The sequence below is a fragment of the Telmatherina bonti genome (assembly GCF_933228915.1).
Source record: "Telmatherina bonti genome assembly, chromosome: 10".
In the NCBI taxonomy this organism is placed as follows: Eukaryota; Metazoa; Chordata; class Actinopteri; order Atheriniformes; family Telmatherinidae; genus Telmatherina; species Telmatherina bonti.
Window position 1 is genome coordinate 31,716,341 of NC_136628.1, and position 11,905 is coordinate 31,728,245.

At 43.6% G+C, this 11,905-nt stretch overlaps 1 protein-coding gene across 1 annotated transcript; it reads right to left on the reverse strand.

Annotated features, from left to right (window-relative positions):
* Nucleotides 1-4,511: 4,511 nt before the first annotated feature.
* serpinh1a (serpin peptidase inhibitor, clade H (heat shock protein 47), member 1a) lies at nucleotides 4,512-8,855 on the reverse strand. Its single transcript, XM_079248196.1, has 5 exons — nucleotides 8,723-8,855; nucleotides 6,846-7,452; nucleotides 6,648-6,746; nucleotides 6,331-6,563; nucleotides 4,512-6,240 (listed from the first exon to the last, which is right to left on the reverse strand). The coding sequence occupies exons 2-5, from the start codon at nucleotides 7,441-7,443 to the stop codon at nucleotides 5,938-5,940; spliced, it is 1,233 nt and encodes a 410-aa protein (XP_079104322.1). The 5' UTR covers nucleotides 7,444-7,452; nucleotides 8,723-8,855; the 3' UTR covers nucleotides 4,512-5,937.
* Between the last annotated feature and the right edge of the window lie 3,050 nt (nucleotides 8,856-11,905).

Genomic DNA, 11,905 nt, shown 5'->3' on the forward strand with positions numbered 1-11,905 from the left:
TTGTTTCCTTTTCCTGCTACAGGACAACAACAATTCCTTATATTTCATCCACCATGCCACAGCTTTCTTCAGTCTGATCCAGGAAGAATAATGATGGATCAGATGTGTAGTGGGATCCTCTCCAATCTGCACAGCATTTATAACAGCACTTTTCTTCACCTCTGGATCATCCTGGGAGAGAAGGCCCACAGGTTCAGGACTCACAGGCCATTCTGCCTCCGTCTGGCAAAGAAACAGAGGACCTGTTAACCATAGCCTGTTCTTTAGAAATGCCTCCACTTTGACTCCTCTGGATGCCGCATCAGCTGGATTAGAAGCTGTATCCACATATCTCCACTGAGAAGGGTGAGATGATTTTAGTATCTCTGAAACACGATTGGCAACAAACACTTGGTTTGATTTCGGATGTATTTCAGCACAGAAGCACTATCAGTCCAAAACACTGATTCTTGGAGACTCATGTGCAGCTCTTTTTTCCACATGACGTCCATGCGACTGGCCATTGTTGCAGCAATCAGTTCCATTCTTGGGATTGTAATGTTTTTCAGTGGGGCGACACGAGCCTTTCCCATAATGAAAGCACTGTGCATTTGGAGGTTCTCATTCTGTAGGAGCAGATAGGTGACTGTGCCATAGCCATCCTCACAAGCATCACTGAAGTGGTGTAATTGAGCAGTAACAACATTGCCAAACTCCAGAGGTTTAAGACATCTTTGTAGTTCAAAGTTGTCCAGTAGGTGGAGCCCTTGCATCCACTTTAGCCATTCTTTGGAAACAGCCTCTGGTATGGGGACATCCCAACCAACTCCTCTTCTGCACAAATCTCTCAAAATATGCTTTGCAGTCAGGACAAGAGGACTGAGCATTCCTAGAGGATCATAAATAGAGCTGACAATTGAAAGGATACCTCTGCGGGTGAGTGGTCTGTCTTTCAAAGTGATTTTGAATTTAAAAGCATCAGACTTGATACACCACTCTACTCCCAGCACTCTCTCGATGGGCACAAAATCCCTCTCGAGGTACAACTGCCTTATACCCTTAGCTCTGTGGGGCTCTGGAATGGCCTCAAGCACTTCTGACCTGTTACTGAGCCACTTCGTTAAACAGAATCCTCCTTTAGCGCACAGAGACATGAGTTCATGTTGCAGGGCCAGTGCTTCCTCCTCTGTAGCAACTGACACCAAACAGTCATCCACATAGAAGCAGTGCTGCAGTTTATTCACTGTCTCTTCCTGGAACTCATGTCCAAAATCCTCTGCACACTTCCTAAGAGCGAAATTGGCGCAGCTTGGAGAGGATGTGGCTCCAAAGAGATGCACCTGCATCCTGTATTCACATGGGGCTTGGCTCAGGTCTCCTTGTGGCCACCAGAGGAATCGCAGCAGGTCAGCACTTGATGTTTCACTTGATGAAACATAGATTCTATGTCCGCCATAATGACTACAGGTTCCCTCTTGAACCTGGTCACAACTCCAATTAGCGAGCTGGTTAAATCGGGGCCTTGCAACAGCTGCTCATTCAGCGATTGTCCTTTGTAACTGGCACCACAATCAAACACAACACGGAGTTTTCCTTTTGTCGGGTGGCGGACACCATGGTGCGGTATGTACCAAACCCGGCCATCATTCCGGTCCAGTTCTACCTCAGGAACCTTTTCAGCATAGCCTTTAACAAGGAGGTTATTAATAAAGGTGTTATACTCCATGTGAAACTCTGGATCCTTTTGGAGCCTCCTCTTCAGGTGGTATAAGCGCTGTTCCACCACTTTCCTGTTGTTTGGCATGCTGATGTCAGGATTTCTCAAAGGCAGGGCGACCTGGTAGTGACCATTTATGTGCTTGACTGACTTTGTGGCCATATCCATAAATCTCAAGTCTTCTCTGGACAGACCCACTTGTTCCTCCACAGTAGATTCTGGAAAGTCCATCTTATATTGCTGTTGCCACAGTTCATCCAAATTTACAATGGACACACGGTTCACAGTTACTGGCTGCTCACAGTAATTGGCCTCTCCACCGTTTCCTGTCAGTGGTCCGTTTACCGTCCAGCCCAGCACCGTCCTTATTGCATAGGGTCCATTGTTCTCACTCCGGATGACTTCCAGCGGTTCCATGGCTCGTGGGACATTTGTCCCTATCAGCAACTCAATTCCAGCCTCAATCTGTGGTAGGGTGAGATGTCTTAGATATGACCATCTTGTCAGGTCCTTATTTGTGGGTATGTTTGCTCTGTGTACTGGCATTGCTAGCTGAGTATAAGCCTTTGGCAGGTTGATGAAGGTATCATCTTCGAGTGCTGCCACCTCAAGCTCTGGCACAATATAAGTGCTGACCAACTTTTCCTGGCCCATTGTTCTGAGAAGGATATTTGCTCTTTTCCCCGACACATTGAGCCTCTTCATCAGACCTTCTGTGCAGAACACTGCCGTGCTTCCCTGGTCCAAGAAAGCATAGGTGAAGATGATTTTACTGCCTTTCTTTGCTTTAACTTGGACCGGTACAATAGGGAGCTTGCAGTCCATCTCACCAGCCCCTGTAAGGCCACTGGAAACCAACGTGCCATGCACTGGCACCTGGACACTTCTCTCAGCCTGTTCTGCATTTGCACTGTCCTTATGGAGCACAGTCGGGTGTCTTTGGCCACACTTTGAGCAGGAAATCTTCCTTTGGCAATTTTTGCTGATCTGTCCTATACACAGACAGCGAAAACAAGCACCATTTTCCTTCAGAAAATCAATTTTTTCCTTGTGGGCCATTTTTTTCAACCGCGCACACACATCCAATGTGTGTCCTCCAGTGCAGCAGGGGCAGTTCTTCTGAGCTGGTGGCTGTGAGGGTTTTGGTTTGTCCTTAGACTGGGGCGTCTTCTCCACAGTGGTAGCAAAGCTGGTTCCTTTGATGTTGGAGCATGGGTGAGGTTTGGACTTATTTGGTCTGATGGATGGAACAGTGTCCTGAATGTTTCCAAACACAGGGTCAGTCAAAATTTTCACCTGTTTTTCCACAAAGTTAGCAATGTCCATAAATCTTGCTCTTCTGTTGTGCTTTTCCTGCAGGTCACATGCATGGTACCTCCAGCGGTCTCGGAGTTTGTAGGGCAGTTTTTTGATGATGTCCAACATATTTGAGGGGGTGTCCAAATCATTCAAATACTGCACATCCTCCATGGCGTTGCAGCATCCACGCAGGAAGAGGCTGTACTCCTGGAGGGCCTTGACATCCTCTGTTTTAATAACTGGCCATGACAGAGCTCTCTCCATGTATGCTGCTGCCACCTTCTGCTCATTGCCATAGTGCTCTCTCAATAGAGCCTTTGCCTTCACATACCCTCTCTCTGAATCAATGTGCTGACAGCTCCTTACCAGCTCTTTGGCGTGCCCTTCGGTGTATTGCTCAAGGAAATAGAGTCTGTCAGAGTTGTTATGTGTATTTCGCTCAACTCCATTTTCAAAGGCTTTAATGAAGGAGTGATATTTGAGTGGGTTACCATCAAAGGTGGGAATGTGCCTTTTTGGGAGTGCTGAGAGGCATTGCTGTTGCATTAGAAGTGTTGTGATTTCATTTTGTTTTCTCATTATGTCCAACACACTGTCACTTTGTAAACCTTTGGTGTTATTAGAAAGGTTTTCATGGGTCAAGTTGGGCATAGTGTCTTCAGGAGTTGTTAGAAAACGTTGCAACATGTAAGGAGGACCTAGAGGCTGTTTCAAGTCAGGTAAATTGGTGACTTTAGGTTTCACAGTAGGCTGCGTGGTTTCAGCTGCATTAGGCATTGATTTAATAGGCTGTGATGGCACGAATTCAGTTGCATTGACATTAAGTTGAGGTTTTAAATGTGTCTTTTCATAATAAGAATTCATCCCATCAGAAGACTTTGATTTACTACCAACACTGCTTTGTGATTTTAAAGAATTTAATTTTGCCTTTTCCTCAGCAATTTCATTTTCCAGTAAAAATTGTTCTCTCCTTTTGCGTAGCTTTAACTCCTCTTCCTCCCATTCAAATTGTTCTCTCCTCTTGCGTAGCTTTAATTCCTCTTCTTCCAATGCATGCTTTTCCATTAATGCCTTTTGTTTTGCTGCTACACGTGCTATATTTGCTTCAGTTTTTGAGCGAGCAGATGAGCGTGAAGCTGAGGATCCTGAATGATGTGAGCGTGATCTCTTGGTTGTATTTGAGATGCTGTCACAGGGCTCAACTTCATCCTGAGGGTCTTGTGCAGTGGGGACAGGTAAATCATTGTTTTTCTCAACAGGAGTTTGTTCCACATCATAATTTTCATTAACTGGTTGGACAGGAATTTGGTTTTCAAGTGATGGTTTATTTGAGATTTCATGCTCATTTTCATTCATCCATTTTTCAACTTGGTCCTTGAATGCATCACAATAATTCATAACGCTGGAAAACCACTCGTTTTGTTTTACATGTTCATCATCAGGAAGTAGTGGCAATAATTCATTGTGCAGGTCAGTGGCTTTGTTACACAATATGTTCACTTCGTCCATCTGCGAGAGGATTTCAGGTGCATTTTCCTTTGATTTCAAGAGCGCTTTTATTTGCGGAATAAGCGCTTTAATTTTATTGACCGGACTTTTGCGCTCGTGCTGAAGCCGCTCAATCTTGTTTTCCAGAGCTTTAGCGGTCAGTTTTATTTCTCTTTTATCAGTTTCCATTTTGAACATTCAAGAACAACATTTATTTGACTCAGTTCCTTTAGATTTTATTTTGTGTGGAGCAACACAATCACAGTTCATCAAAGGCGCATTCAAAATCCATTCGTTGACATTGCGTTTTAAAATTCATCCAAAGCTTGCATTTAAAATTCATCCATAGACATTGCATTTGAATTCATTGACGTGCAGATTCAATCCAAACAATTCAACAAGCAATAGGCCTTCAGACAACACCAGTGGCCGCGTATTTATGCCACAAAGTCCCGACATCACAATCAAATAAAGCACGGAGCAAGTGCGCCACCATCGATGCGCTAATACAACCAGCGTAAAGCATCCATTCAATATTTCATCCGTATTAAACACAATATAGTGCAATCAGAGTGGATTCCTTAATCCACAGACAAACAGGTTCAGGCCTAGCTGTTTCCAGGTGAATGGGTAGCGTGGTGTAGTATGTGGCACTTAGCTGCAGCTCCGGCTAGGCTTTGCGTAATGACTTGGCGCTTTGGCGCTTGTACACGGCCTGGTGATTTTCATTCAGTGCCTTTTTTTGTTGACAAAATGTTGAGTTTAAGGCTGGGTCCTGTAGATTGTACATTTGTGACGCGCGAGAAGGCTATTGAAACATAACGCTGAGATCCAAAGATGCGTTTTGTGCATTTATTGAACAGTGCGCACAGAGGATAACAACGGGCAGGATGGATTGGCGGATTATTGCAGAATTAAACAGAAAAATGTAAATGAATGAGTAGTACAAGGCGGTCAACAAAAAATACGGCTCCCAGCCCTGACTCTCTCTCTCCCTCGTGCTGCAGGTGAGTGAGCACCTTAACACTTCCGTGCCATACACACGCCCACACTCACGTGAATCAGTGCCTGCAACACACACACTCTCTAGCGCACCCTATACACCATATGCTTTTGGCATTCTGTCTCCTACAAACAATTTAGGCAAAAATTGGTATTAAAACATCTGAAATATGCCTTAGAGGGAAAGTATTTATTACAAGTCAGTAGTTTTCATTTTAATTGCCTATTTTATCAACTTTCAGTATTAAATGTTATCTGCATTGTGATTCGTTTCCCTTAAACTTGGAGGGTGGGGGGTGTTTAAACACATCTCCCACGCTGGAATGCTATAAGCATGTGACATAAAGCGTCAGACATCCATTTCATTTCCTGTTCCTCTCAGAATACTGCAGTAAAAAAATCTACTCTCACACAGTCAGACATTTAACTCAAACATTCAAGTTGACCCGTAGTTACAGTTCATCTCTCATTTTTTCCCCCTTTGGCTTGACCATCCTGCCGATGAACAGGATCGAGTTTGTCTTCTGGTCCCTCACGAGGAAAATGAAAGGGTGGTCAACGTAGAATAGTTTTGGGTTTTTGAGTTTGTCCGAGCCATAGATACTGGTGTCCATTTCGTTCCCGTCAGTGTCCCATTCAATGGCAGAGGCATGGAACATGCTGGACAGGTAGAGGTCCTTCTTCCCAGAGATGTTGGAAAAGTCAGCCTTGGCTTTGTCCACAGCCTCGGTCAGTCCCAACTCCTGAAGGTGTTTCTGTAAGAGAGCCGAAAGATGAGCTGTACCTCAGCTGACATGAAGGACTGATCATACGTAGCGTAACGTATAAACTGTTGTTTCTTTTACCTGCAGGTTGTGACTGACTTCCATGCTGACTTTCGGCAGAGAAACAGCCACAGCCTTCTGCTGCAGCTTCCCCATCCACGTATCCAGCTGCTTTTTGGTCAGGAGCTTCTCCAGCCTCTCCAAAGGCTCCACATGGTAGGGCATGATGAACACCACAGTGGACTTCTTGTGAGCCAGGGGCATGCTCAGAACGGACAACTTATTGGTTGCATCATCATAGAAGCCGTAGATACCTAAAGAAATAGGTGAAAGAATAAAATATTTCTGCCATCTCTGCTTGAAATGTTGATTTTTACCGAGTTTTAACCTCCAGCTACCTGTGCGGTGCATCATCTGTAGGGAAACAGTGTAGCTATGAGACACCAGGAACCCACGGTCGTCCACCATCTGATGATGGAAGCGCTCATCCCAGTGAGCTGTGGGAGAAAAATCAGTTCAATGTTCATGTATTTAAGACGGAATAAATGAATACTGTACATATGTGTGTGTGTGTGTGTGTGTGTGTGTGTACTCACGTTTGAAGAACATAGCATTGACGATCATCGCCCCATCAGTGTTTTCCACATCCTTGGTGACTTCAGGCAGTTTCCCGTCTGTGGATTTGGCCGCCCACTCGTTGATGGATTCAACTGCTTTCTTTTTATCTCTGAAGTTGATCTTAGAGTGGTCGCAGTTGTAATGCTTCTTGCTGCTCTTCACAAAATCATCCACAAACGTGACAGAGCTGGGTCCGTACAGGCGGTTGCTAATCTTCCAGGTGACATTGCGGGTCTTGGGGTCGCTCACCTCCGTCAGCAGCTCAGTCAGACCGGAGTGCAGCTGATCGTCTTTAACTTTAGCTGCCTTCAGAAGGGTCTTTACCTGGGAGGCAGTGGAGGCCTTTCCCCCGAGAGCCACCAGACCCAGAGTGGAAGCCACTACCACAGGGGAAATGAGGATGTTCTCCATGCTTTTCTCCTTTGCCATGTTCTGATAGAGGCTGAAGGCCAGGTTGGCACTGTTATCAGCCAGGACGGAGGCGTGATTGCTCAACACTTTGTCTGCTGATACAGAGGTGGCAGCCGAGGCTGCTGTGGCCAGTAGAACCAGTGACAGCAGGTTTGTTACCCACATGGTGTGAGGCTGATCAGGAAAAACAGTTAAAAAGATGTAAAATAGACATTAGTGCAACATTATTTGCTATCAACTGAAATATGGAAGAGCATAACCCCCATGATGAGGCATATGTTCTATGTTTACTCAGACAGTTAAAGCATGAGGTGTGGTTAACCCATTTCATGTATTGCAGATCTCTTCAAGACCACCTCAAGGCGAAACTTACGTAACAGCCACGTTGGCAGCTGCTGGATGGATCTGAACCAGAATGGTAGTCAGACTGATCAGAGTTGTTCATGACTGCAGCGCAAAAAGATTCCCAGTTTCATAAAGGATTCTGATTGGCTCCCTGTTGTGTGGGAAAAGAGGCCACATACTGACGCAAGTGCAGCCAATGTCCGGATTTTATTCTCGTCCACGTATAAAGAATGGGCGTGTGCTTCTGGGAGCATAGCCCTTGTGTTCAGTAACATGAACTTTTACAAAGTATTTCTATTGTATGAGAACAAGCTGTTTGTCCTGCAGCAGCACAGACATGTTTCCAAAGGCTCCTTTAAGCCACTGAGAGAAATATGAAGCGCTATCTGATTTGCCTTGAATGTTTTGGCTGCAACTTGGCAGTTTCCCAACTAAACAAACTCTGTGTTGTACTCAGAAGCTTTAAGAATAGAATAGACAGAGATTAATGCATGAATAAATGCAAATTTTCTCAATGATTTCTGAATCATAAGACACAATCTGACACATTAATAGTTTACTCTGCTTCTTTAAATGTCAAACGATCCAGTGGTCTTTTTGGTCCATGAGCTCACTGCCAGTGGCATTGCAGTATGAGTTGATCTTTCTCTGTAAACCTAGAAACTTTATCTTCCTGCATGTAAGACATGCAAGGAAGACTTTCATGAGAGCTGAGAGCATTTTACGTCCAACAAAGGGGAATTATTCATTTGCATGCTGCTGTGTCACATGGAAACAGCTGCATAACTGGCAGGGAAATACAAAGAGAAAAGGAAGCACTGACGCAACTTTTCACACATTAAATAAAGTAAAAGGATGCAGCCAACTCACGTGCCCACCCTGTCATTTTCATTCATTCTGTCACAGATGTTAACATTCCTTTCTGCCAAGCTGTGTTTGACCTGCACATCTTCCATCTACAGCAGAATCCAGCACAACCACATAGCACACACACAGATAGAAGTTACAGTCTCTTTTCACATTCCTAGACATTTGTCAACAGTTGAATGGATCTCAGGAGTCTCTCCCTCCCCCAATGCCTCCACAGCTTTCATCTTACCTTATTAGGTTCTTTGAATAATTCAGCAAGTTTCTTTTCTGGCCTATTAGAGACAGATGCGCCAGCACCGATCTGCTGTGCACAAAGTTTTTCTGTCTGGTGAAGAAGTTTGAGAAAGACTTTTCCTGTTCCCAGGGCATGAAAATCTCTGCTATGGAATCTGTTTCAAGGCTAGTCCCGCCCAAATGGAGCAGTGGGCGAAGAGTTCTCAACCCCCCCAGGTCCTAAAGCCTGAAACTGTAGCTCACAAGTAGCTCCTACACAGACAATCAACCTTTAACTCTTCACCTTACTTATGACTTATTACCTGTCATTAATTACTTATATTTGGCCTCGCCATCAGGTCCACTTTGCTTGTATCAGGTTGGACCCCTATTACCATCAGAACTGCCTTCATTCTTGGTGTCGGAAACATTCCTCACAGATTTTGCTCCACGCTGACATGATAGCATCAGTTGTTGCAGACTTATCGGCTGCAAATCCATCATGAGAATCTTGCATTCCACAACATCCCAGATACGCTCTACTGGACTGAGATCCGGTGATGTGGAGGTCTTTGGAGTGCAGTGAACTCATCGTCACGTTGAAGAAAGCAGCTGCATATGATGTGAGCTTTGTGACATGGTGCATCGTTCGGCTGGAAGTTTCTGTCAGAACATGCTACATTGAAGGGATGGACACGTTCAGTGTCAATACTCAGGTAGGCTGTGGTGTTGAAATGATGCTCAGTTGGTATTGAGGAGCCCAAAGTGTGCCTAGAAGATAGTCCCCTCACTATTACACCACCACCTGAACTGTTGATACAAGGCAGGATGGATTTATGCTTTATGTTCTATTCTATTCTATTCTATTCTATTCTATTCTATTCTATTCTACAGTCATTTAGCAGACATTTTTATCCAAAGTCACTAACATATAGGTGAGAACAACACAAGCACTAAATCAAACAGTAGAGGACATCGTAGGAGGATACTAATGAACTGTCCAGTTGGACGCAGGTCCTTCCATGAAGTGTTAAAGGTTTTTTTTTTTTGTGTGTTTTTTTTTTTTGTTGTTGTTGTTGTTTACTCCCTTCCCACCCTATAATATCACCTATGTTATAATACAAAAAATTTATACCATAATGTTTGTTGCAAAGAACTGGGCTAAGTTCTCCAATTTTCCAACAAATATAGCTATGTTGTTTAAACCCAATCCCAACGCTGCCATCTGAATGTGGAGCTGATATGGAGACTCTTCAGACCAGGCAACGTTGTCCAGTTTTGGTGGGACTGTGTGAATTTTAGTTCTCAGCTGGCCGGAGTGATACCTAGTGAGATCTGACAAGCATTCAGATGTGGTATCCCATACCATACTTGAAAGCGGTGCTGAGTTACTGTTTCCTAATTATTTTTTCCACCCAGTCTGCCCTTTCTCGTCTGACCTATGACATTGACAACAACCGCTAACAGAATATTTTCTCTTTTTTGTACCGTGCTATGTAAACATTACAGATGGTTGTGAGTGAAAATCCCAGTCGATCAGCAGTTTCTGAAATACTCAGACCAACAACCATGCAAAGTTCAAAGTCACACTAATCCTCTTCATTCCCATCAAAATCTTCAGTTTGAACTTAAGCAAGTCATCTCAACCTTGTCTACATGACTAAATACTCTGAGTTGCTACCATGTGATTGGCTGATTATCTACGTGAGGGAACGAGTCAAAAAAAACAGATAAGCACAAGGAATTTTTTTTAGAAAATTATAATGTCTACATTTATTTAACAAAAATATCAAAACAAATATTTTAGTGCAGTAACTTTGGGCCCATAAAAGAGGTCAAAGAAACAAACTTCACCATAGACATTAACATAAGGAACTCAAACACTAACTGACCTCCCTAAAAGCCACACAAGGGACACATATATACTGGCTGATCAGGCCATTTTGACACACGAGGGGGGAGACAATACAATACTCTGTACCAACTGTAACATAACTAATCAGTATAGTGTTACATGTAACCTGTTAAGACAATAAACTAAGCAATCTGAGATTCCTAAATAATTCAAAACACAACTGACAAACAATCAATAGAAGAACCTAAACCCCTCTTACACTTCCTGCCTAAAAAAAGATGGTATTGCCCAATTGGGCCTCAGCCTGATTTAAGGAGTTCCAGTGCAGCAAGGACTCTTTTCTTTAGCAGGCTTGGGAACTCTAAACAGGAACTGGCAACTCAAAAGGAAAGTATATTAACTGAAAGCAAAGCAAATTGACAAGGTGACAATATAATCAAACTAACAAGGTGACAAAACAGGTTAACTAAATGTGTGCACCCAGTTAGTTAACCCCCTGTCAACCCAGCTAATAAAAATATTTTTTAAAAAATGAAGTGTATCTTTCAAGTGTTTACATAACTAATTGAGAAAAAAAAGAAGGTTACCAGACCTTTAATGTGATGGCAGCTCATGCTGCCAACACAAGCTACAAATAATCAAATGTACCTAATAAAGTGGCCATCGAGGGTAAACTCCTGTTTGTTTGAGGGGGGGCTTCATTTGTCACTGCATCAAACTTACAAAACAAGCTTTTAATGTTTAAAATAAGATATTCAGAGTTGTTCCTACAAACCTTGTTAGATTTGGGGGTCCACTGCAAAGAGCAGCTGTCACAAGCAGTTTTAAAAATAAAGGATCTTCTTTGGTGTGAAAAGCATTTAGCCATTGTTTGTTTGTCTCTCTGTCACCCTGAAAATCATCTCCGTCTCCGGATCTGAGGCTCTGCAAGCTGGCAGAGATGAGCTGGTTGAGGATAAACACGAGGCAGAAAGTAAAAGGTATATTTCTCAGCATTGCCTGTCATGTTTCTGGATCTGTGTGCATTTATCTTGCAACTTTATTTAATTTAACTTTATTAATACTAACTGGGAAATTTGGCTCTGCGTTTAACACATCTCCAGATGCACCTGACCTGGTGTGTCCAGCTACGATCCTCGAGGGCTACAACCTGCAGGTTTTCCTTGTATCCCTGCTCCAACATACATGACTCAAATGAATCAGTCACTGTGCAAGACTTCATGGCTGTTGGATCCATTTCATGGAAGCCAGGCATGTTGGAACAAGGAAACATGGAAAACCTGCAGGACAGCCGCCCTCCAGGACCGACTTTGGACACCCCTGCATGACGGGGCAGTGGACTGC

Bases quoted from the DNA above. Each gene is read 5' to 3' on its own strand.
- serpinh1a (XM_079248196.1), bottom strand. From the start codon at position 7,443: ATGTGGGTAACAAACCTGCTGTCACTGGTTCTACTGGCCACAGCAGCC. The intron at 6,564-6,647 runs GTAGCTGGAGGT...CTATTTCTTTAG, and splicing joins ACAGATGATGCACCGCACAG to GTATCTACGGCTTCTATGAT. The intron at 6,241-6,330 runs GTAAAAGAAACA...GCTCTCTTACAG, and splicing joins AAGTCAGTCACAACCTGCAG to AAACACCTTCAGGAGTTGGG.